The sequence below is a fragment of the Hyperolius riggenbachi genome, chromosome 3 (genome assembly GCF_040937935.1).
Source record: "Hyperolius riggenbachi isolate aHypRig1 chromosome 3, aHypRig1.pri, whole genome shotgun sequence".
NCBI classification, from domain to species: Eukaryota; Metazoa; Chordata; class Amphibia; order Anura; family Hyperoliidae; genus Hyperolius; species Hyperolius riggenbachi.
In genome coordinates, this window is record NC_090648.1 from 385,675,982 (window position 1) to 385,702,430 (window position 26,449).

The 26,449-nt window shown below is 45.8% G+C and overlaps 2 protein-coding genes across 5 annotated transcripts in view; one reads left to right on the forward strand and one right to left on the reverse strand.

The window, feature by feature from the left end:
• The window catches only part of PTPRO (protein tyrosine phosphatase receptor type O), a 203,120-nt gene extending 183,551 nt beyond the window's left edge, over positions 1-19,569 (reverse strand). For all 4 annotated transcript variants that reach the window (XM_068277393.1, XM_068277392.1, XM_068277391.1 and 1 more), the window contains exon 1: positions 19,355-19,569. In XM_068277393.1, the coding sequence (XP_068133494.1) occupies positions 19,355-19,420 (66 nt within the window). In that variant the 5' untranslated portion in view covers positions 19,421-19,569. The remainder of the gene's footprint in view (positions 1-19,354) is intronic.
• The window catches only part of LCP2 (lymphocyte cytosolic protein 2), a 537,761-nt gene that overhangs the window by 15,221 nt on the left and 496,091 nt on the right, over positions 1-26,449 (forward strand). The gene's annotated exons all lie outside the window — the stretch shown is intronic.

Below are 26,449 nucleotides of genomic sequence, written 5' to 3' on the forward strand. Positions count from 1 at the left end.
AATGCGGCGTGGCATGGAGGCAATCAGCCTGTGGCACTGCTCAGGGGTTATGGAGGCCCAGGATGCTTCGATAGCGGCCTTAAGCTCATCCAGAGTGTTGGGTCTTGCATCTCTCAACTTTCTCTTCACAATATCCCACAGATTCTCTATGGGGTTCAGGTCAGGAGAGTTGGCAGGCCAATTGAGCACAGTAATACCATGGTAGGTAAACCATTTACCAGTGGTTTTGGCACTGTGAGCAGGTGCCAGGCCATGCTGAAAAATGAAATCTTCATCTCCATAAAGCTTTTCAGCAGATGGAAGCATGAACACACTTTTGAACCAGAAACAGCGGCAGAAGCGCCTGACCTGGGCTACAGAGAAGCAGCACTGGACTGTTGCTCAGTGGTCCAAAGTACTTTTTTCGGATGAAAGCAACTTTTACATGTCATTCGGAAATCAAGGTGCCAGAGTCTGGAGGAAGACTGGGGAGAGGGAAATGCCAAAATGCCTGAAGTTCAGTGTCAAGTACCCACAGTCAGTGATGGTCTGGGGTGCCATGTCAGCTGCTGGTGTTGGTCCACTGTGTTTTATCAAGGGTAGGGTCAATGCAGGTAGCTATCAGGAGATTTTAGAGCACTTCATGCTTCCATCTGCTGAAAAGCTTTATGGAGATGAAGATTTCATTTTTCAGCACGACCTGGCACCTGCTCACAGTGCCAAAACCACTGGTAAATGGTTTACTGACCATGGTATTACTGTGCTCAATTGGCCTGCCAACTCTCCTGACCTGAACCCCATAGAGAATCTGTGGGATATTGTGAAGAGAAAGTTGAGAGACGCAAGACCCAACACTCTGGATGAGCTTAAGGCCGCTATCGAACCATCCTGGGCCTCCATAACACCTGAGCAGTGCCACAGGCTGATTGCCTCCATGCCACGCCGCATTGAAGCAGCCATTTCTGCAAAAGGATTCCCGACCAAATATTGAGTGCATAACTAAACATAATTATTTGAAGGTTGACTTTTTTTTGTTTTAAAAACACTTTTCTTTTATTGGTCGGATGAAATATGCTAATTTTTTGAGATAGTCCAACACGAGAAGTCCACAGCACCACGTCAGTAATGTATAGCTCTTTTATTAAAAGAAATACAAAGAGATAGCCATAACAGCGACAGACGCTGTTTCGGACAAGGTCCTTCCTCAAGCTGTATCAGGCTCTCTCTGAAATACAAACCAATTGCTACTCCTATATATACTAGCTGTCAAAACGACATAACCAATCAGGATGCAGGATATATGGAGGACCTGATGGGGAACTGCAAGAAAGCCAAGTAAGCTACACCCACTAAGATGAAGAGCCAATCGCTGTCAGACCCAATAATTCAAATATTCCCTTACCTCCTCCTTCCAACTGACAAAAATGTAGAGGACCTGATGGGGAACTGCAGCTCACTCCCCGTGTGCCATGCCAAAACACTTCCTGGAACGTCATGGTGACATCATGACGTACGCATTGACGCATGCGTAAACGTAAATATACGCGTCCAAAAATCCGCATGATTACATGCGTACAAGTGTCTGCGCATGCGTAAAAATGTCCGCATGAATCCCAAAAGTGGGAAATAGAAAAAATGCAAAAAGGCACAATCAACATGTACACAAGTATAGAGCGTACAATATGCAAAGTGATGATGGCATGACAATAGGGGATATCAAAGACCATGCTAACCTACATTAGCCAAAATATGTTCACCCATAAAAAATTAATGGTTGAAAAATGGGCCTATCTGTGACTATCAGAAATCAAAACACAGGTTCCCCCATATCATATCTGCATCCCGACCACATAAAAGAGACACACATTACAAATATTAAAGCCATAGATATAAACCAACAACCACTTACACTAAAAAAGAAAGAGATTGTGGATCACAATATATCACAAGCATGCCACCCCCCAACCTCCACCCATAACCAAGCTAGACCAAGTATCGAAGACAACGGAGTTAGATACAAAAAGAGAGATCATAGTCCCTGTTCAGTCCACTATTACCCAATGCTCCCAGGCGTTTAATCCAGAAAGCTTCCTTCCTGAGAAGATCCTTCGCTCTATCCCCCCTAAAGTCGCTGGGAACCCCATCTATGACTTGAACTCTCAGTTGCGAGACCGTGTGGCGGCACACAGTAAAATGCTGAGAAACAGCTTGTTCCATATTAAGTGTTCTAATAGCAGATTTGTGAGAGGAGATACGTTCGCGCAGCCGTTGTGTGGTTTCACCCACATATACCAACCCACAAGGGCATCTAAGCAAATATACAACATATGAAGAATCACAGGTGTAGAGGCCCCGTATAGAGAACCTCTCACACCTGGATGGATGCGCGAACGTATCTCCCCTCACAATGTGGCTGCATAAATGGCAGCCTAAACACGGGAAAGTGCCCCTTCTAGAGGTCACCGCAGGGATAACAGGCCTAGATTTAATTTTATCCCTCACTGTAGGGGCCCGCTTAAATGAAAAAAGGGGCGGATAGCGGAACTCCTCAATATGAGGAAAGGATTCTTTCAAGAGGCCCCAATGTTTCCTCACAATAGACCCCAGCTGATTGCTGCAGGTATTGTAACGGGAAACAAAGGGGAGTCTTGGCCCAGAAGAACGTTTCCTACGTGAAGGCAATTCATCTAAGGTATATTCAGGATAACCTCTACGCCTAAACTTATCCCTCATTTCCACAATACGGGTCTCCCTGACGGCAGGATTCGAGACAATCCTCCTGACTCTACCCAACTGGCCACCCGGAATATGTTCACGGGTAGACTTAGGATGAAAGCTGGTAAATTCCAGCAAAGAATTTCGGTCAGTTGGTTTGACAAATAGATCAGTTTGGAATGTCATTCCAGAACGGATTACCATAGTGTCCAAGAAGGCAACACGATCGGGGTGCACATGCGCCATCAACCGGATACTCGGACAGCTCTCATGAAGATCATTAAGGAAGACCGCCAGGGCCTCCTGGGGCCCCCTCCATACGCAAAATATATCATCGATATATCGTAACCAGCACACAACATGCCTACGATAATATTCATGAGTGTAAACAAATGCCTCCTCATAGAGGCCCATATAAAGGTTTGCGTAGGAGGGGGCCACATTTGATCCCATGGCGGTCCCCCTGCACTGTTGATAGTATACGCCCTCAAAGACAAAATAGTTTTCCTCCAATATAATCTTAAGTAGAGAAATAGCAAATTTTCTCTGCCCCTCAGAGAGATCCGATTGGGTAAGTAAGAACCAATCCACAGCCTCTACACCCCCATCGTGTGGGATGGAGGTGTAGAGGCTTTCTACATCAAGAGTTACCAAATAAAAATCAGAAGATCCGACATTCAACAACTTCAACTTATCAAGGAACATGGTTGTATCCTTGAGATATGAATCTAATAATACAACAAACGGTTGCAATAACTTATCCAAAAATTTGGCCAAAGGGACAAAAATTTAACCTACCCCAGCCACAATGGGTCTCCCCGGTGGCTGGAGTAGGTTCTTATGGATTTTCGGTAGCGTATAGAATTGGGGGGTTGCAGGGTGGTCACATAGTAGAAACCTACGCATATCCTCATCTATGATATTTCTAGAATAGGCCTGATCTAAGGCAGTCTGTATTCTTCTGCGTATATGGTGAATAGGATCACCAGTTAGTCTCTTATAGACATCAGATTGACTCAATTGAGAGGAAATTTCATCCTTATAGTAGCTCGTATCTAGGACCACCACTGCTCCCCCCTTATCAGCCGCCCTTATAGTGATGTGAGAATTCGCCTGCAGTCTCTGAAGAGCAATCTTGTCAGATTGATTCATGTTGGACCTATATTGTAAATGTCCACTACGAAAATTGCGCTCCAGAGATTGTATATCTTCCAGAATTCTTGAAGCGAACATGTCAATTGCAGGGTTGCTTGGCGGAGAGAAAGAACTTTTATTTCTCAGGCCAAATTCTCTAGCTGAAAAAGTTCCCTCCTCAGAGGATCGAGGTCTAGACAAAAAGGAATTATTAGCGGAAAAAACTTTAAGTTTGACGTTGCGTAAAAAACGGAAACACTCTTGTTCAATGAGGAAAAAGTCAGGCGGATTGGTTGGACAAAATCCAAGGCCATGGTTCAATACTCGTAACTCCGTGTCATTCAGTTGATAACTGGATATATTTACAACTAACGGAGGGTCTGATTCTTTCGTTCTCTCAAGTTCACCCTGTTGGATGATGGCATGCGTACTCCGTCGTTGTTGTTTCCGCTTGAATCGCTTACCACCACGTCGTTTTTTCGTTGGGAGCCACTAGCAGCGCTATCATCAGACGACATCGGGGCATCAGTAGAATTATCACCTCCACCAGATCTAGGTGCCCGTTTAGATGTATGTCGAGGTTTCTTTGGTTTTGATACAGGAGGCCTTCTGCCTCTACCAAATGAGACTTTTTGCCACGCATACACAAAGCCAGACGTGTAGTCGTTACTATCTCTCTGGAACTTCTCCTATTTTTTGAGATAGGAATTTTGGGTTTTCATGAGCTGTATGCCCAAATCATCAATATTAAAACAATAAAAGGCTTGAACTACTTCAGTTGTGTGTATTTGAATCTAAAATATATGAAAGTCTAATGTTTATCAGTACATTACAGAAAATAATGAACTTTATCACAGTATGCTAATTTTTCGAGAAGATCCTGTAAATACATTATAATAATCATAAGCAGTTTACCCCAAAATACTAATAATGTGGCAGCGTTCCCACAACATAAACATAATGCAGCAACGTTCCCCAAAAAACACATAATGAGGCAGCGTTCCCCACAAAATAAACAATGTGGCAGCGTTCCCACAAAATACACATAATAGGGCAGCATTTTCACAAAATACTGCAGCGTTTCCACAAAATACACATAATGAGGCATTTCCTCGAAAATAATGTGGCAGTGTATCCCTCAAAATAAACACAAAGTGGCACAGTATCTCCCCATATACACACAATGCGGCAGCATATCCCCCAAAATATATACAATGTGTCTCTTGTCCCCCTGTGCCACCTCTGTTCTCCCTAGCCTAGGTAGCCATGCATAGGTGCCCTAGTATAAGTAGCCAGACAGAGGGGCTCCAGAATAGGTATACAGGCATAGGTGCACCCAGTATAGGTAGCCAGGCATAGGTGCTCCACAGTATAGTTAGCCAGTCAGTCATAGGTGCCCAAGTATAGGTAGCCAGACATACGTAGGTGCCACAGTATAAGTAGGTAGGCATAGGTAGGTGCCCCAGTATATGCAGCTAGGCATAGGAAGGTGCCCCAGTAGGTAGTTAGGCATAGGTAGGTGTCCCAGTACAGGTAGTTAGACATAGGTAGGTGTCCCAGTATAGGTAGGTAGGTGCCTCAGTATAGGTAGGTAGATGCCTCAGTATATGTAGCTAGGCATAGGTAGGTGCCCCAGTATAGGTAGCTAAGCATAGGTACGCACCCAATATATGTAGCTAGGCATAGGTGGGTGCCCCAGTATAGGCAGCTAGGCATAGGAAGGTGCCCCAGTAGTTAGCTTGGCATCAGTGGTCTCCCAATATAGGTAGCTAGGCATAGGTAGGGGTCCCAGTATAGGTAGCTAGGCATAGGAAAGTATCCCAGTATAGGTAGGTGCATGCTCCAGTATACATAGCTAGGCATAGGTAGGTGCCCCAGTATAGGTAGCTAGGCATAGGTAGGTGGCTAGGTGCCCCAGTATAGGTAGCCAGGCATAGGTAGGCACCCCAGTATAGGTAGCCAGGTATAGCAGGTGCCCCAGTATAGGTAGGTAACCAGGCATAGGTAGGTACCCCAGTATAGGTAGCTAGACATAGGTAGATGCCCTAGTATAGGTAGCCAGGCATAGGTAGGTGCCCCAGTATAGGTAGCCAAGCATGGGTAGGTGCCCCAGTATAGGTAGCCAAGCATGGGTAGGTGCCCCAGTATAGGTAGCCAGGCATAGATAGGTACCCCAGTATAGGTAGCTAGGCATAGGTAGGTTTTCCGGTATAGGTAGCAAGGAGGGCGGGGAGTGGAGCCATAGCAGCGATGCAGTGCTGGGCTGAGCAAGCTGAGGAAGCCCCATGTATGAATAATATTTTTTTAAATTCCCCCGTCTCAGGTTACCTCTCTGGCGGTGCATTTCTGTCTGGATTAATCTGCCATCTATGCCATGGCAGTCAGGAGACACAGGGGAAAGATCAAATTACAACTTGTGATTAGAGACAAATGAGGAGTAACCCAGGCAAACATTAGGAGCAGCAGTTTTAGCTAGCCTGAGCTTACCGCTTTCAGCTCCTGCATCCTTGCCCGAGCACAGCTCGGGATTACCACCAGGGGGGTTAATGATCTGGTAGACAGAATACAGGGCCAGATTTAGCAAAGCATTATGGACAGTTTTTTTCTTCTTAAACAGTTCTAACCAGCAGGGGGAACTCTTCTGCATGATAATAAGAAACGTCTTAAATCCTACTTAATAGCGGCAGTTTAGCATGAATTTCTAAAACTGCACTACAGTTAAAGGATACCTGAGGTGACATGTGATATGATGCAATAGACATATATATGTACAGTGCCTAGCACACAAATAACTATGCTGTGTTCCTTTTTTTCTTTCTCTGCCTGAAAGAGTTAAACATCAGGTACGTAAGTGGCAGTTCCTGTCTGAGTCAGGACTGGGTCAGACTACAGTATGACCCTCACTGATAGGAAATTACAACTATAAAACACTTTCCTAGCAAAAAATGCCTTCTGAGAGCTTCTGATTTTGTAAATCGCCACGATCACCGCTGGTACACTGTTGACGGAGCTCAGCTCCGTCATTTAAGCAGGAATGCACACGCAATCCCCGTTAATCTCCTCCACCCAGGACTCCTGGGGGAGCCACCTTCCAGACTCCTTTCGGCGTTAGGTGGTCGGGAAGGGGTTAAAGAGCAAACAGAATTGCCAAAAGAATTAAAAGGACTAAAATTCTTAAAAACGTATACAAAGGAGACAGTGGGGGACTTACTTCCTCCAAACAGACACACAGAACTGTTGGTTTGAACAGGCATAGAATTTTTTATTTTACGCACTACACCAATAACCCTGTGTGTCTGCTTGGAGGGAAACAAAAGTTAGCTTTCTTAAAACAGAAAAAATTTGCGATAATTTGGGTTGGAGTGAGTTTGAGATGTCTCCCAGTGCATCACTGCTGAATATATGCAAACCATTGTTGTCCCTAGAAGCTAAACGCACCTCCAGATCCGCTGGAATGCAATGATGTGTCAGCTTGTTAATTGTACAGAGCCATAATAATCCAACATGCATACAGACTGTTTCGGATTGGTTGATCCTCATCAGTGCATGGCATTGATTAATTTGGCTCTATGGAGTAGGACTTGAAACACCCAGAGGTCCAGACTAACCAGCAAGCTCATGGCGAACCAGAACTCATTGGATTATTATGGCTCTGTACAAATAACAAGCTGACACATCATTGCATTCCAGTGGATCTGGAGGTGTGTTTAGCTTCTAAGGACAACAATGGTTAATTTGCATATATTCAGCAGTGATGCCCTGGGAGACATCTCAAACTCACTCCAACCTGAATTATCGCAAATTCTTTCTGTTTTAAGAAAGCTAACTTTTGTTTTCCATAACATTTTAGTAAGGGGGCTTCTTGGACCATTGTAGTCCCTTACACACTCCAATGAGTTCTGGTTCGCTATGAGCTTGCCGGACCGGACCGGCATTATAAGAATTAAAAAAAAAAAGTCCTCTGCTGAGCCACAGGCCCCCTGTGACGTAGGGCTGCCGCGGGCCCCATAGCAACCGCTATGGTTGCTATACTGATTGCTACGCCCCTGTTGGTAATGGGTGGTAACGGACCGTGACATCTTACTCTGTGGGGGGCTACCTGTACAGCGAGTGCTAACAAGCAGTGGCGTAGCTAAGGAGCTATGGGCCCTGGTGCAAGTTTTACATTCCCCCCCCCCAAGCACTCTATACATAGTTGATACGGCACACAAAAACCTGCCAAGGACAACCATAGTATGTTAGGTGCAAGAGGGGGATGGGGAACAGTTTATTATTGATTACCACTATTTAAAGCATCTATAGAAGTTATAATTACCAGCTCAGGACCAATAGAGAGCAAATACTGCAGTTGAAGGAGGGCTCCTCGGGGCCCTTCTGGCCCAAGGGCACGGGTACAGTCAGTTCACATCGATATGCTATAGTAAAATATCGGTAGAATTTACTATTATTTTACTAAACAGCGGAACATGAAACTAGCAGCTGCGGCAGGACTTTACCTGAGTGTTCATCTCTCTGCAGCTAATATCGCACACAGTTCTGCTTCTGTGATCATCATGGCTACAGGCACTTGCCTGAGCCGATCCTCATTGTACAAAGTCTGCCTGCTCCCTGGGACCTCACCACAGCCAGTATAATGATGTTAGCCACAGAGAGATGGAAACTCAAGTCCTGCCGCAGCTGCTAGTTTTGAGTTCCGCTGTTCTGTACATTATCGGTAAACTCTACCGATATTTTACTAATGACATAAAACGCAAAATAGCATTTTGGCGTCATTTTTTTACAGATACGCATTGGTGCAGACCATGCACCATTTTTAAACACTAATGCTGCTAAATACTTTTTTACAATATAATTAAATGCGGCGCCATTTTTATACTGTCGGCGCTGTGCGCCATTTTCATCTGTCCCGCAAGGGCCCCGATGCGGTCGCAACCTCTGCAACCCCATTGCTACGCCACTGCTAACAAGCGCCTGGCTGGTGCAGGAGAGCAGTGAATTCCCCTGCTGTCATCTGCCCATGTGAAAGGGGCCTTAGATTTTTATTGCCTTCTGTAATTGACAGCAAAATAAATAGTGAATTTTAATCTGGGAGAAATGTTCTTCTTATAAATATATGTTTGAATTTCTTTTTTGAATTTCTTTTTTTTTTTCGCAATAGGGGTAATTTAAAGAGTAACTGTCAGGCTGCAAAAGCTAATTTAAACCTCTATTCTCCTGTGTTAAACAGTTTAGAAGGAAGCCAAAAAGGCAATACTGAAGTTAAAAATCTCTCTTACTTTGATGTGTGCTGAACAGCAAGGCTGGTTATTCCCAAGCTCGTAAGGAGGCCGGCAGGACGCATAACAGATACTGCAAAGCATTCTGGGGCAGCCTCTTCTCCCCACTGCACTACCTTGGGTCATCCCCTTCATTTCCCTATCACGCCCTAAGGCTGCTTTCACAGTGAGACGTTACAGGCTCATGTTACAGCAGCTTGTAACAGCAGCCTAAACTCACAGCACTGAAAAATCACAGGGCACATGTTCCGTTACAGTATACTGCATGAGTCCGCTATTGTTCCTAGCCACATGGCTAATTAATATTCACTGCATAGTAGTGTTTTCCATTTGGATCTTTTTTTGTGAGTGGAATCATCAGGAAGCAAGAAGGATATGACATCACAATTGGCTTCACAGGAGACAGACAAACATGGAACCTGCCATGAGCTGTCAGGAGCATCATTCTCTGCAAATACTATATCAAAATTCTGTGAAATCCAAACGTGGACAGTGAAATGCATATGTAATGTAAGTACCGGCAATATTTAGCTACTGATATATGTGTTTTTTTCTCCTCCTCTTTAAGTAGCCTTATTCTCCTTTGTTTGGTACTATGTGTTGTTGGTTGGCTTAGAACTCTCTTCTAAAATCTGTTTTACTGTAATTAATTGTCTATGTTTCAAGTTGAAAAAGATTGTATTCAGGCTCTGATCACTACTGTGTTTGCAAACTTTGTGCAGCTGCACATCAGCGGACAAAAAAAAACATTGTTTAAAAATGGTAAGACCTGTAGATACAACCACCAATTCTGGTTGCTGCCTGAGTTTTTATAGAAAACACATGGTGGTAGACATTGGTTTGTGTGTGGGCATGGACTAGCAGATTGGCTAACACTGTCCTGTGACTGTCCTTCTCAGGCCGCTGGTAAGTAGATTATTGTCCTGAGTACTGGAAATCATTGTGCATGGTGAAGCGGAGAGGACAATTATCGCAATGTCCACTTACAAACATACACAAAACTCTATACTTTTAATGGTCCCCTTACACAGATACACATACTATACAAATAATATACCTGTAATACAATACAGTGTACAAGTATATTCATTTTACACCAGGCCCGGATTTACCTCACAGGAGCCTGTAGGCACAAATGTCCTGGCACCGACCTTAGACTTAGCCCTACATGAACCTAACCCCTGCCAAACTGCACCACAAGCATGCTGGCTGTCCCAGCTGTCAATACACCCTTATTTCCCTTGCCGGTCATAGGCAGCTACAGGTGCCCCTTGGTATTAGGTAGCCAGAAGTGCTCTCAATATTAAGTAGCTAGAGGTGCCTCCCCAAGTATTAGGTAGCCAAAGGAACGTTAGTATTAAGTAGCTAGAGGTGCCTTTGACTAAAGGAGGGGATCTCATCAGTGGAATGCCTAGAGCAGGGTGAGTAACCTCTCATTTATACTCTCATCAGGTGTCTATGTAGGGAAGGAGGGAGGAAGGCACTAGGGGAAGGGAATTAATCGCCTTTCCATCATCAGGCGCCTGTAGGCACGTGCCTACAGTGCCTTATGATAAATTTGTCCCTGTTTTACACAAATACACACATGAAATATACAAGTAATGTCCCCTTACACAGGCACACACATTGTACCAGTACTGTCACGGTACAGAGAATCACACAATATATAACGATACTTATTATTATTTTTATTATTATTTACATAGTGCTGACATTTTCCACAGTACAATACATAATCAATAATAATATCACTTTAGGTCAGGCAAGCCTTTGTTCCTAGCTAATTAACAATTCACAGGCATCCTACACTTAGGTTGCTTTTCAGCTGCTGTGAGAGGGAGAGACCTCAGGCTGGGCTGCCAGGCAGCCCCTACAACTTCCATCCAGATTCTATCGTTAATCGCAATCGGTGCAAAAAATCGATTGCCATCGCATTTTTTCACGTGCAGGTCAAGGACGCCTTCTGCGGCAGCAAAACCGTCCGTGACAGATAGGACTATATGTTATGGGAAAGGAATGTTTTAAGAATACTGAGAAATCAGGGGATCAGGCTTCGGCATTTATGTGGGAAGGAGTTAGGTAAAGGAGTTAGGACGTTTGGCAAAAGTATCTAACATGGAGAAGGTTAGGGGAAATCAATACTTGGACAATTTAAGCTTAGGGGTTAGGATTATGGTAATAGGGATAACATTAAGGGAAAGTAGTAAGGTGGCCATACATGTACAGATTTTTGCCCCATGTAGCAAATAATATATCAATCCCTCTCTTATCTTAACCACTTCCCGACCGCCTAACGCACAGGGGCGGCCGGAAGTGGAGCCCTTAAGGACCAGCTCACCCACAGAGGCGGCGGTCCTTGTAAGGGCATGGGCGGAGCGATCGCCGCATACAAAGTGTATAATACACTTTGTAATGTTTACAAAGTGTATTATACAGGCTGCCTCCTGCCCTGGTGGTCCCAGGGTCCGAGGGACCACCAGGGCAGGCTGCAGCCACCCTATGTCGCACCCAAGCACACTGATTTCTCCCCCCCCCTGCCCCAGATCGCCCACAGCACCCCTCAGACCCCCTCTGCCCACCCCCCAGTGTTTGCACCCAATCACCCCCCTAATCACCCATCAATCACTCCCTGTCACTATCTGTCAACGCTATTTTTTTTATCCCCCCCCTGCCCACTGCCCCCTCCTGATCACCCCCCCACCCCTCAGATTCTCCCCAGACCCCCCCCCCAGACCCCCCCCCCCTGTGTACTGTATGTATCTATCCCCCCTGATCACCTGTCAATCACCTGTCAATCACCCATCAATCACCCCCTGTCACTGCCACCCATCAATCAATCAGCCCCTAACCTGCCCCTTGCGGGCAATCTGATCACCCACCCACACCATAAGATCGCCCGCAGATCCGACATCAGATCACCACCAAAACGCAGTGTTTACATCTATTCTCTCCTCTAAACACCCACTAATTACCCATCAATCACCCATCAATCACCCCTATCACCACCTGTCACTGTTACCCCATCAGATCAGACCCTAATCTGCCCCTTGCGGGCACCCAATCACCCGCCTACACGCTTAGATTGCCCTCAGACCCCCCCTTATCAATTCGCCAGTGCAATATTTACATCTGTTCTTCCCTGTAATAACCCACTGATCACCTGTCAATCACCCATCAATCACCCCCTGTCACTGCCACCCATCAATCACCCCCTGTCACTGCCACCCATCAATCAGCCCCTAACCTGCCCCTTGCGGGCAATCTGATCACCCACCCACACCAATAGATCGCCCGCAGATCGACATCAGATCACCACCCAAGCGCAGTGTTTACATCTATTCTCTCCTCTAAACACCCACTAATTACCCATCAATCACCCATCAATCACCCCTATCACCACCTGTCACTGTTACCCATCAGATCAGACCCTAATCTGCCCCTTGCGGGCACCCAATCACCCGCCTACACGCTTAGATTGCCCTCAGACCCCCCCTTATCAATTCGCCAGTGCAATATTTACATCTGTTCTTCCCTGTAATAACCCACTGATCACCTGTCAATCACCTGTCAATCACCCATCAATCACCCCCTGTCACTGCCACCCATCAATCACCCCCTGTCACTGCCACCCATCAATCAGCCCCTAACCTGCCCCTTGCGGGCAATCTGATCACCCACCCACACCAATAGATCGCCCGCAGATCCGACATCAGATCACCACCCAAACGCAGTGTTTACATCTATTCTCTCCTCTAAACACCCACTAATTACCCATCAATCACCCCCTATCACCACCTGTCACTGTTACCCATCAGATCAGTCCCTAATCTGCCCCTTGCAGGCACCCAATCACCCGCCTACATGCTCAGATTGCCCTCAGACCCCCCCTTATCAATTCGCCAGTGCATTAGTTACATCTGTTCTTCCCTGTAATAACCCACTGATCACCTGTCAATCGCCTGTCAATCACCCATCAATCACCCCCTGTCACTGCCACCCATCAATCACCCCCTGGCACTGCCACCCATCAATCACCCCCTGTCACTGCCACTCATCAATCAGCCCCTAACCTGCCCCTTGCGGGCAATCTGATCACCCACCCACACCAATAGTTTGCCCGCAGATCCGACGTCAGATCACCTCCCAAGTGCAGTGTTTATATCTGTTCTCTACCCTAAACACCACCTAATCACCCATCAATCACTCCCTGTCACTATCTGTCAACGCTATTTTTTTTATCCCCCCCCCCGCCCACTGCCCCCTCCTGATCACCCCCCACCCCTCAGATTCTCCCCAGACCCCCCCCCCCCCCCCTGTGTACTGTATGCATCTATCCCCCCTGATCACCTGTCAATCACCTATCAATCACCTGTCAATCACCTGTCAATCATCCATCAATCACCCCCTGTCACTGCCACCCATCAATCAGCCCCTAACCTGCCCCTTGCGGGCAATCTGATCACCCACCCACACTATAAGATCGCCCGCAGATCCGACATCAGATCACCACCCAAACGCAGTGTTTACATCTATTCTCTCCTCTAAACACCCACTAATTACCCATCAATCACCCATCAATCACCCCTATCACCACCTGTCACTGTTACCCATCAGATCAGACCCTAATCTGCCCCTTGCGGGCACCCAATCACCCGCCTACACGCTTAGATTGCCCTCAGACCCCCCCTTATCAATTCGCCAGTGCAATATTTACATCTGTTCTTCCCTGTAATAACCCACTGATAACCTGTCAATCACCCATCAATCACCCCCTGTCACTGCCACCCATCAATCACCCCCTGGCACTGCCACCCATCAATCACCACCTGTCACTGCCACTCATCAATCAGCCCCTAACCTGCCCCTTGCGGGCAATCTGATCACCCACCCACACCAATAGTTTGCCCGCAGATCCGACGTCAGATCACCTCCCAAGTGCAGTGTTTATATCTGTTCTCTACCCTAAACACCCCCTAATCACCCATCAATCACTCCCTGTCACTATCTGTCAACGCTATTTTTTTTATCCCCCCCCCCCGCCCACTGCCCCCTCCTGATCACCCCCCACCCCTCAGATTCTCCCCAGACCCCCCCCCCCTGTGTACTGCATGCATCTATCCCCCCTGATCACCTGTCAATCACCTATCAATCACCTGTCAATCACCTGTCAATCACCCATCAATCACCCCCTGTCACTGCCACCCATCAATCAGCCCCTAACCTGCCCCTTGCGGGCAATCTGATCACCCACCCACACTATAAGATCGCCCGCAGATCCGACATCAGATCACCACCCAAACGCAGTGTTTACATCTATTCTCTCCTCTAAACACCTACTAATTACCCATCAATCACCCATCAATCACCCCTATCACCACCTGTCACTGTTACCCATCAGATCAGACCCTAATCTGCCCCTTGCGGGCACCCAATCACCTGCCTACACGCTTAGATTGCCCTCAGACCCCCCCTTATCAATTCGCCAGTGCAATATTTACATCTGTTCTTCCCTGTAATAACCCACTGATCACCTGTCAATCACCCCCTGTCACTGCCACCCATCAATCACCCCCTGTTACTGCCACCCATCAATCAGCACCTAACCTGCCCCTTGCGGGCAATCTGATCACCCACCCACACCAATAGATCGCCCGCAGACCCGACATCAGATCACCACCCAAGCGCAGTGTTTACATCTATTGTCTCCTCTAAACACCCACTAATTACCCATCAATCACCCCCTATCACCACCTGTCACTGTTACCCATCAGATCAGACCCTAATCTGCCCCTTGCGGGCACCCAATCACCCACCTACACGCTCAGATTGCCCTCAGACCCCCCCTTATCAATTCACCAGTGCATTAGTTACATCTGTTCTTCCCTGTAATAACCCACTGATCACCTGTCAATCACCTGTCAATCACCCATCAATCACCCCCTGTCACTGCCACCCATCAATCACCCCCTGGCACTGCCACCCATCAATCACCCCCTGTCACTGCCACTTATCAATCAGCCCCTAACCTGCCCCTTGCGGGTAATCTGATCACCCACCCACACCAATAGTTTGCCCGCAGATCCGACGTCAGATCACCTCCCAAGTGCAGTGTTTATATCTGTTCTCTACCCTAAACACCCACTAATTACCCATCAATCACCCCCTGTCACTGCTACCTATCAGATTAGACCCCTATCTGCCCCTAGGGCACTCAATCACCCGCCCACACCCTCAGAATGCACTCAGGCCCCAGCCCTGATCACCTCGCCAGTGCATTGCTTGCATCTATTCCCCCCTCTAATCACACCTTGAGACACCCATCAATCACCTCCTGTCACTCCCTAGCACACCTACCCATCAGATCAGGCCCTATTTTGCCCCGTGTGGGCTCCTGATCACTCGGCCAAACCCTCAGATCCCCCTCAGACCCCCTTCCGATCACCTCCCCAGTGCATTGGTTGCATCTATTTTTCCCTCTAACCACCCCCTGAGACACCCATCAATCACCTCCTGTCACCCCCCCTAGCACTCCTATCCATCAGATCAGGCCCAATACAACCTGTCATCTAAAAGGCCACCCTGCATATGACCGGTTCCACAAAATTCGCCCCCTCATAGACCACCTGTCATCAAAATTTGCAGATGCTTATACCCCTGAACAGTCATTTTGAGACATTTGGTTTCCAGACTACTCACGGTTTTGGGCCCGTAAAATGCCAGGGCGGTATAGGAACCCCAGAAACTGACCCCATTTTAGAAAAAAGACACCCCAATGTATTCTGTTAGGTGTATGACGAGTTCATAGAAGATTTTATTTTTTGTCAAAAGTTAGCGGAAATTGATTTTTTTTTTTCACAAAGTGTCATTTTTCACTAACGTGTGACAAAAAATAAAATCTTCTATGAACTCGCCATACACCTAACGGAATACCTTGGGGTGTCTTCTTTCTAAAATGGGGTCACTTGTGGGGTTCCTATACTGTCCTGGCATTTTAGGGGCCCTAAACCGTGAGGAGTAGTCTAGAAAACAAATGCCTCAAAATGACCTGTGATTAGGACGTTGGGCCCCTTAGCGCACCTAGGCTGCAAAAAAGTGTCACACATGTGGTATCGCCGTACTCAGGAGAAGTAGTATAATGTGTTTTGGGGTGTATTTTTACACATACCCATGCTGGGTGGGAGAAATCTCTCTGTAAATGGACAATTGTGTGTAAAAAAAATCAAACAATTGTCATTTACAGAGGTATTTTTCCCACCCAGCATGGGTATGTGTAAAAATACACCCCAAAACACATTATACTACTTCTCCCGAGTACGGCGATACCACATGATTGGCACTTTTTTGCAGCCTAACTGCGCTAAGGGGCCTAAAGTCCAATGAGCACCTTTAGGCTTTACATGGGTGCTTACAAATTAGCACCCCCCAAAATGTGAGGACAGTAAACACACCCCACAAATGACCCCATTTTGGAAAGTAGACACTTCAAGGTACTCAGAGAGGGGCATGGTGAGTCCGTGGCAGATTTCGTTTTTTTTTTGTCGCAAGTTAGAAGAAATGGAACCTTTTTTTTTTTTTTTGTCACAAAGTGTCATTTTCCACTTACTTGTGACAAAAATTAATATCTTCTATGAACTCACTATGCCTCTCAGTGAATACTTTGGGATGTCTTCTTTCCAAAATGGGGTCATTTGGGGGGTAATTATACTATCCTGGAATTCTAGCCCCTCATGAAACATGTCAGGTGGTCAGAAAAGTCATAGATGCTTGAAAATGGGAAAATTCACTTTTTGTACCATAGTTTGTAAACGCTATAACTTTTACCCAAACCAATAAATATACACTGAATGTTTTTTTTTAATCAAAAACATGTTTGTCCACATTTTTCGCGCTGCATGTATACAGAAATTTTACTTTATTTGAAAAATGTCAGCACAGAAAGTTAAAAAAATCATTTTGTTGCCAAAATTCATGTCTTTTTTGATGAATATAATAAAAAGTAAAAATCGCAGGAGCAATCAAATAGCACCAAAAGAAAGCTTTATTAGTGACAAGAAAAGGAGCCAAAATTCATTTAGGTGGTAGGTTGTATGAGCGAGCAATAAACCGTCAAAGCTGCAGTGGTCTGAATGGAAAAAAAGTGGCCGGTCCTTAAGGGGGGTAAAGCCCACGGTCCTCAAGTGGTTAAAGGGGCACTATGGCAAAAAAATGTTTAAAATTTAAGATATGTGCAAACATTTACAAATAAGAAGTAAGTTTTTCCCAGAGTAAAATGAGCCATACATTATTTTTCTCCTATGTTGCTGTCACTTATAGTAAGTAGTAGAAAGCTGACAGAAGCGACAGGTTTTGGACTAGTCCATCTCTTCATGGGGGATTCTCAGGAGTTTATTTATTTTCAAAAGCACTTAGTGAATTGCAGTTGCTCTGTCCAACTGCCAAAAAACTGTGCAGCTAGCAGGGAAGCTGGCCAGCATCATTGTTTAAATCCTTTTTAGGGAATATCTTTATAAAGAATAAAAGAAAGAAGAAAAGAATCCCCTATGAAGAGATGGACTAGTCCAAAACCTGTCGGTTCTGTAAGATTTCTACTACCTACTGTAAGTGACGGCAACATAGGAGAAACATAGGAGAAAAGTCATTTCGTTTTTACTCTGGAAAAAACGTACTTAATTGTCTGTTTGCACATATTTTAAATTTTATGATTTTTCACCATAGTGCCCCTTTAAGGTGCCCACTAACGATCTAATTTCTAATGAAAAATCATTCGAGCAATCAGATAATTCTGATCGGAAGTGAAATATCATAATACATCATTCACTACAGCATCACCGAACCAATCCTTACTTCCTATCTATCAAAACCAACAAGAAAATCCAAATTTTGGGTCAACGAAAATCCAATCAGATTCGTAATTCATTGTGCCCAATAACAGAGATTATTTGCAACCAAGCCGATTACATCTGATCAGAATTATCTGATCGCTCAAACGATTTTTCTCTAGAAATTGGACTGTTAGTGTCCACCTTTAATCTGATCAGAGATGGATAAATTCTCCCCATACACTGCACACAGATTTGAACTACAGCTTTGCACAGTTCGATATAGTGCAATGCTACGGGCCGTCAATCTACCACCACTCCACGCTGTGTCCAAATGACCCAAATTTACCGTTTGATAGAAATTTTTAAATTACGATCAATGTGGCTGGTTGATAACCAGCAGATATGATCATAGTAAAAGAATTTGTCGGAAATAATAGATGCATGTATCGCCAGCTTTAGGTTAGGGTTCCTAATAGCAAGATTGGGGTGATTTAACTGTGAGGGTAAGATGGGGCTAGGGGCAAAGTAGAGAGTAATAACAGAGGAGAGAAAAGGGGAGAGGCAGTGAAGAGAGGGTAGAAAATCTGAAAGAGGGAAGAAGATTTTTGCCTCACCAGGATTGCACTTTTATTTAGCTTTTCTGCATGACAAGAAGACACAGACATCCAGCACTCAGGGAAGTGGGGAACAAAGGTGAATGAGGGAGAGAGTAGGAGTGGATAGAGACTGAGAATAGCCTGAGATGGAGCAGGGAGCTTACCCGTATTGCCTCCACATGAAATCCAGATCACAGACAGGACATCATTGTAATATTATATGACTCCTGTCCCTGTCAGTCTCTCGTACAAGTCTGCAGGCAGCCCTCCTGGAGTCTAGGGACTGTCAAAAACTTTTCAGCCTGTCCAATACCTTATCTAGCTGTGCTTGTGCAGTCATTACAACAATGGTGAGAGAGGAGACAGATTTTTTTTTCTGTGGACCCTGGAGGCAAGTCAAGCCTCTGCTCTGCATCATGCTATGTACATTTACCAGCTTGCCCACCCTTTAATTGCTCTGTAATTGTCATTTTATTTCTCTCAGCCAGCCTAGTGGTTCACATTGCTTTATACAAAAACATGAATGCACCAGGCACTGCTCTGGCTCTAAATCATTAAATGAGAGGCAGCCTGAAGGGAAATCTCACCCCTTCCCCCCTAGTGAGTCCGTGCCTGTGTTACAGTAGTAATGCTCCGTAGAAACAAACAATTATATTTCTGCTGGCACGGACTCAAACACACACACACACACTGTATCAGTAACGTCCTTTTTACACATACACACATGCTATACCAGTAATGTCACCCTTACACACTGTATCAGTAATATTCCTGTCACACAAATTATTCAGCTGATATTCATAGATGGAAGGATGGAGAGGCCTTGTCTCACCTGAACACTGTAGAGCAGAAGATAGAGAATGGGAAGGATTATGGAGACTCTTCTCCTCTCAGGCATTATTGTGGTGCTATGTCATCAAAGAGACAATAGAGAAGGCACCGGAAAAGAAGCAGATGTTCCCGGGGAGGAGAGGGGATAGAAGCGAGAGGATGCCGGAGGAAAGCGATCGGCCTCATCAGGACCACACAGAGCCCTCCTCACATGACATCACTCCTTACCAGCCCAGGGCCCCTCCTGCCACTATTACTACATCCGCTTTCAAGAAAAAGCATTTATATTTATTTTCTGATTATAAATCTACTTTTCACATATTGCTGAAAAATATGTTTTATGTATAAAGCACACTAGGAAATTATTAAATGCTGTCCTGTTGATGGAGAGCAAAAAAATAAATAAAATAAAGATTTTTTTTTAGACATAAATCTTATTACACAGTGGTTAATCATGTCATACATTCTGAGTATTGCTCCTGTCACACAGCATTCTACAGTGCCCCATGCTGTGACTTCTGCTTTTTTTTGGGCAATCTATAAATGCTACACAGTTACAACTGCTCCTTTGACACACGACTCTACAGTTTCACACTCCTGGACCACAGCACGCCTCACACAGCATTCTCCAGCGCCATGCTACTGTGTCACACCCTGACCAAAGGGCATGCAGCCTGAAACGTTGTGATCACCTGTTTTTGATGTATCACCGCGTATTGATTAAATAAATTACTGAAAATTTCTTCGATGAAGGGTTGAGTCCAGATTGGATTGTATGTGTATGGACACTACTCTGGTTACACTGTATTCTACGATGTCACAAACAATAACCTCTTTTCCTCTTAACCAGCACCCTGACAATGTTTCACAATCCATGCAATGCTCCCATCACACAAATCTCTGTCACTTACCATTGCCACTGATCCTGTCAGCAGGTCCACATTTGTACTTTTTACTGCCCAAGGCCCACTATCATCAACAGTATCCTAGCCTGATCACCACCCCAGGCAGTGGTGTAGCTGAGGAGCTTGGGGCCCATGTGCGAGTTTTACATGGGGCCCCAAGCACTCTATTGATATGAAGCCCCAAAACCTAACAAGGACAGTTTCAGTGTCAGAAAGGTGTAATAAGATTAAGGAAACAGTTATTTAAGGATTACTTCTATTCAATGCAAATATAGAGGTGTTCGTTACCATCATAGCCATGGCCGGATTTCTGGAAAGGCCAGAAGGGCCACGGCCTAGGGCGATAAAATCAGATAAGATAAGAAGGGCGGCATGACTTGAAGAGAGAAGAGGTCATATGTCAAAGTAAATCATCTCTTCTGGTCCCGCAGCGCAGCCAGGCAGCGCCCTGCTCTGCTGAATTCCAGAGTTCCCCAATCCCTGCTTCTCTCTCTCACATTTCCTGATGTGTTATAACAATCAGGATCAATCATAACTGTCACCATTCCTCTGTATGATAGACAAACAGATGATGTGAGAAATACCAGGGATTTACATTACAAAGCAGATAGAACTAAGTTACGCTGAGTTTTAATGCAGGCATTCCCAAACATCAGTGAGGTCTGCTAGTTTCTTCACCTCTTTTACAGCTTTGACACTGACCCAGCAGTTGTAAATTACTTTAACTAATCCTAATTTATGACTCTTTTTTTTCCCTAGCTAGCAGTGATGGCTTGTCTGATTTAGAGTTGGGCCGAACCTCCGATTTTAGGTTCGCGAACCGGGTTCGCGAACTTTCGCGGAAGGTTCGGTTCGCGTAAAAGTTCGCGAACCGCAATAGACTTCAATGGGGATGCGAACTTTGAAAAAAAAAAAATTATGCTGGCCACAAAAGTGATGGAAAAGATGTTTCAAGGGGTCTAACACCTGGAGGGGGGCATGGCGGAGTGGGATAGATGCCAAAAGTCCCCGGGAAAAATCTGGATTTGACGCAAAGCAGCGTTTTAAGGGCAGAAATCACATTGAATGCTAAATGACAGGCCTAAAGTGCTTTAAAACATCTTGCATGTGTATACATCAATCAGGTAGTGTAATTAAGGTACTGCTTCACACTGACACACCAAACTGTTCACTGAACAGAACAGGTATACAGTGGCGGGTCCACTGAACAGAACAGGTATACAGTGGCGGATTCACAGAACAGGTATACAGTGGCGGGTCCACTGAACAGAACAGGTATACAGTGGCGGGTTCACAGAACAGGTATGCAGTGACAGGTTCACTGAACACAACAGGTATGCAGTGACAGGTTCACTGAACACAACAGGTATGCAGTGGCGTGTTCACTAAACAGGTATACAGTGACGGGTCCACTGAACAGAACAGGTATACAGTGGCGGGTTCACAGAACAGGTATACAGTGGCAGGATCACTGAACAGGTATGCAGTGGCAGGATCACTGAACAGGTATGCAGTGGCAGGATCACTGAACAGGTATGCAGTGGCAGGATCACTGAACAGGTATACAGTGGCGGGTCCACTGAACAGAACAGGTATACAGTGGCGGGTTCACAGAACAGGTATGCAGTGGCAGGATCACTGAACAGGTATGCAGTGGCAGGATCACTGAATAGGTATGCAGTGGCAGGATCACAGAACAGGTATGCAGTGGCAGGATCACAGTACAGGTATGCAGTGGGCTGAGGGCTCACTGAACAGAACAGGTATGCAGCCAGGAAAAGCTAAGCCTAACTAATCTTTCCCTAGAGACAGACAGCAGCTCGCCCTACTCTCTCTAATGCAGGCACACGAGTGGCCGTAATGGCCGCCGCTGCCTGCCTTATATAAGGGGGGGTGGGGCTCCAGGGGCTAGTGTAGCCTAATTGGCTACACTGGGCCTGCTGACTGTGATGTAGAGGGTCAAAGTCGACCCTCAGGTGCATTATGGGGCGAACCGAACTTCTTCCGCAAAACGTTCGCGTGCGGCACCCGCACGCGAACCACCTAAGTTCGCGCGAACCACGTTCGCCGGCGAACCGTTCGGCCCAACTCTAGTCTGATTCAGTTAACTCTTTCCTGGCTTATTTCTTTCCTTCATCTCCTACCATCTATGAGAACTGCTTGCTTCCCTTTCATTGCTAAACAGTGACTTTAAAGGACACCTGAGCTGTTACTACCTCTAAGCTAGCGTGTTTGGTTTGGAATCCTTCTGCTTTCCTGTAGCAGTAGAGCATTGTACCATCTTAGCCATCAGCGAAATCAGAAAGTTTTGAATCAGGATGATACCATTTAATTGCTTAAAAGAAAAAGAGAAAGCTTTCTGCTAATAAGCCTTCTTCATACTTTGTTGCTGTATACTGTCAATATGTTAGAGCACTCAGCACACCACCATATGTACATTCAACATTCAAAAGAGATGCATAGATTTTTCAGTAAATATAAATAAATGTAATTTAGATGCTTTAAAGTGGAGCTGAACTCTTGCACAGGACTGAAGGAAAACAGAGAAATGTACGTATGTAGAGAGCCTGTCTAATTCCCCCTCCTCTGTGTCTAATCACAAATTGTAATTTATCTCTACAATGTGTCACCTGACTGCCACAACATCTAAGCTCATTTGAAAGCAAAGGATGTTAGCAATACGTCTGCTTCCATAAAAGCAGGAAGTAGACACACTGCAGATTTATTGCAGGATTTGTATCAGAGGTAACAAATAAATGTTTTTCTTTAAAGGTTAAGTTGTTGCATATCTTTTAGAGCAGAGAGGAAGTTTTGAGTTCAGGTCCACTCCAATTACAACAGAACATCCAAAGTGGGTCTTGACAGGATGTTTGCTACTTACCTGTTCTCTGTATTGGATGGGCTTCTCTCCATTGCACTGCCCTGCCACCTGTTTGTGGCTCCGACTGCAGCCAGTTGCACAGAGGACAAAGAAGCAGCGTATGCTCTGGCCACTCGCGCTCCCTGTAATTTCTCACTCCTGCTCAGATGTGCACAGCAACCAACGCCAGTATAGTGTTATGCATTCTTGACAAGTACCGGTCATACATCAGCGTCATTTCTCAAGTATGCATGCCCAGAACACTATCGGCTGCTGTGCAAATTCGGGCAGGAGCGCAAATTACAGGAAATATTTGCTGACTGGGGGGCAGAGCAGCACAACTGAAATGAGCCCATTCAAACCAGTGATTGCTAGTCAGAGTGTTGGACAAAATATATATTTTTTTTGGGGGGGGGGGGGGCACTTGGTGACTGCAGGCCTAGGGCACTGGAAAGTACAAATCCGGCCCTGAGCATAGCACCAATTAAAAGATAATTTAATGTATTAAGGAGGGCCCCTAATGGGCCTCTCTGGTCCAGGGGCCCTGATGAGGCCGCTACCTCTGAAACCCCTATTGCTACCCAATGCCCCCAAGTCTTGTTATCTATGTCTCTCTCCTCACCCACCCTGCCCCAACCCCTGGTCTCACTCTCACCTGCCAGGCAACTCAGTTTTAATTCTTCAGGGAGATCACAGTGACATCACTCTCTCTGCATCTGCACCCTAGGGTTTCTCTAAGTGGAACCCCACTGAGTGCTCACAGAGAGAAACAGATGGGTGGAAGGAGGGTCAGGACTCAGAGAGAGCCAGGTGTATGGCAGGAGAGCCATGGAACAGAGAGGGCCAGGTAGATGGTGGGAGAGTCAGGGCACAGAGATGGCCAGTTGGATGGCGGGAGAGTCAGGCCCCTTCAACACTTAATCAGTTGCTCTCAGTTAAGACAGAAAGAATATTGATTTTCAAAGTAATGCCCATGTTTTCCTATGGCACAGTTCCCACTATATGTGTTTTAACTAAAAGCTTTTTCACAATGCACTGCTATGGAAAAAACTAATGCATACTAAAGCATACCAACTTATTAAGTGTAAAAGGGCCCTCAGGGCACAGAGACAGCCAGGTGGATGGTGGAAGAGTCAGGGCATAGAGAGAGCCAGGTGGATGGCAGGAGGGTCAGGGCATAGAGAGAGCCAGGTGGATGGCAGGAGGGTCAGGGCACAGAGAGAGCCAGGTGGATGGCAGGAGGGTAAGGGCATAGAGAGAGCCAGGTGGATGTCAGGAGAGTCAGGGCATAGAGAGAGCCAGGTGGATGGTGGGAGTGTCAGGGCACAGAGAGGGCCAGCTTGATGGCGGGGGAAGTCAGGGCACAGAGAGGGCTGTAAAGTCACTGTCCCTGGGACAAAGAGAGCTAGATGGGTGGGCTGTCCGGTCACCTTCCCCCCGTGCATAGAGGGCTGGATGGGTGGTCTCTCTGGTTGGCTGTCCAATGAGCATAGAGGGCTGCATGGGTCGGCTGTCCGGTCACTTCTTTGTAATCCAGCAGCATGTACTGTATCTACTGTACATTAGAGATGTGGCGAATGGTTCCCGGACCGTTCGCCAGCGAACATCTCTAAATCCATGGGGGTTTTACTACTTCCGGGTCGCTCTGACCCGGAGAAGTACGCCTGCGCTGCCCGGCGAAGCGCGTCCTAGATCGCGCTCCTGTTGCCGGGCACTCTCTGCGCATGTGTGTGACGTCATGAGTGACATCACGCTCATGTGCAGAGAGGGCCCGGCAACAGGAGCGCGATCTAGGACGCGCTCCGCCGGGCAGCGCAGGCGTACTACTCCGGGTCATTGCAACCCGGAAGTAGTAAGAGGCCCAGAGAGGTTCGCCAGGCGAACGGTTCGGCCCATCACTACTGTACATACTCTGCAGAAGGGGGGACCAGTATTCTCTTTGGGGAGACCGGAGGGGGGGTCCTGTCAGCCAGCTCTGGGTCCTTGGGCAGTCGGCCCTGCTGGCTTTAAATCTCTAGGTGGAAGTTGGAGCTTTTGACTGATCTGATCAAAGCACGTAACTTTCTTGTTAAGCAAAGATGCATATACATTATATTGGCAATGGGTAATGGATGTTGGCAATCAGCCAGGTGTTAGTGTTCATCAAACACCCTGTTACCAGTACAGCAATACTTGCAGGTTACATATCGCATCCACTGGTAGCAGCTGAAATAGGGATGCTTGAAATGTGACCCCCTTATAATGGTTCAAATTTCTGGTATATACCCTGCTCCACTAATATACCTTTTGAGTATTTTGAGTGATGTTTTCTACTTTACAACATTATTATATGTTTTTTTATTTCTATAGCACCAGCATCTTCCAGTGCTGTACATACAGTGGGATGCGAAAGTTTGGGCAACCTTGTTAATTGTCATGATTTTCCTGTATAAATCGTTGATTGTTGCGATAAAAAATGTCTGTTAAAGAGACTCTGAAGTCTCAAAAAAACCCATCTTTTTATTTAACAAATATGTAATATGTTTGCCCTAACTAAACCGCCGCATTCTCGCCTCTCTAATCTATCTAAATCCCCCCAAACTCCCCGGGGGGCAGTCTGGGCAGCGCTTCCGTGAGGGGCAGAGCTATGAGCCGCAGCTCTGCCTCTCAGCGCGTCTGTCAGCCCGGATTGCCGCCTCTCCCCCACCCCTCTCAGTCTTCCTTTGCTGAGAGGGGCGGGGGAGAGGCAGAGATCCGCCGCTGATAGCGCATGGAGGAAGAGCTGCAGCTCATAGCTCTGTCTCCTAGAGCAGCAAAATCCACGACCAAGAAAGTAGTGCATTTTGCAGGGGAGAGGGAGGGCGAGTTAGGGGGGATTTAGATAGATTAGAGTGACGGAAATGCGGCGGTTTAGTTAGGGCAAACATTATATTAAACACATTTGTTAAATAAAAAGATGGGTTTTTCTTGAGACTTCAGAGTCTCTTTAAATATATCATATAGGAGACATACACAGTGATATTTGAGAAGTGAAATTAAGTTTATTGGATTTACAGAAAGTGTGCAATAAGTTTTTAAACTAAATTAGGCAGGTACATACATTTGGGCACCACAAAAAAGAAATGAAATCAATATATTCTATGACTTCTAGAATACTAAGACTCATGAATCATGACACTCAGCTGTTTTATTGCTCCTTCTGATAATTCTGTTCTGGTTTTATTCATCCCATTGTTATACCTATTTGCCATTTTTTCTTTGACTTAATAAAAACAGTGTTACAAAAAAAAGAAAAGAAATGAAATCAATATTTAGTAGATCCTCCTTTTGCAGAAATTACAGCCTCTAAACG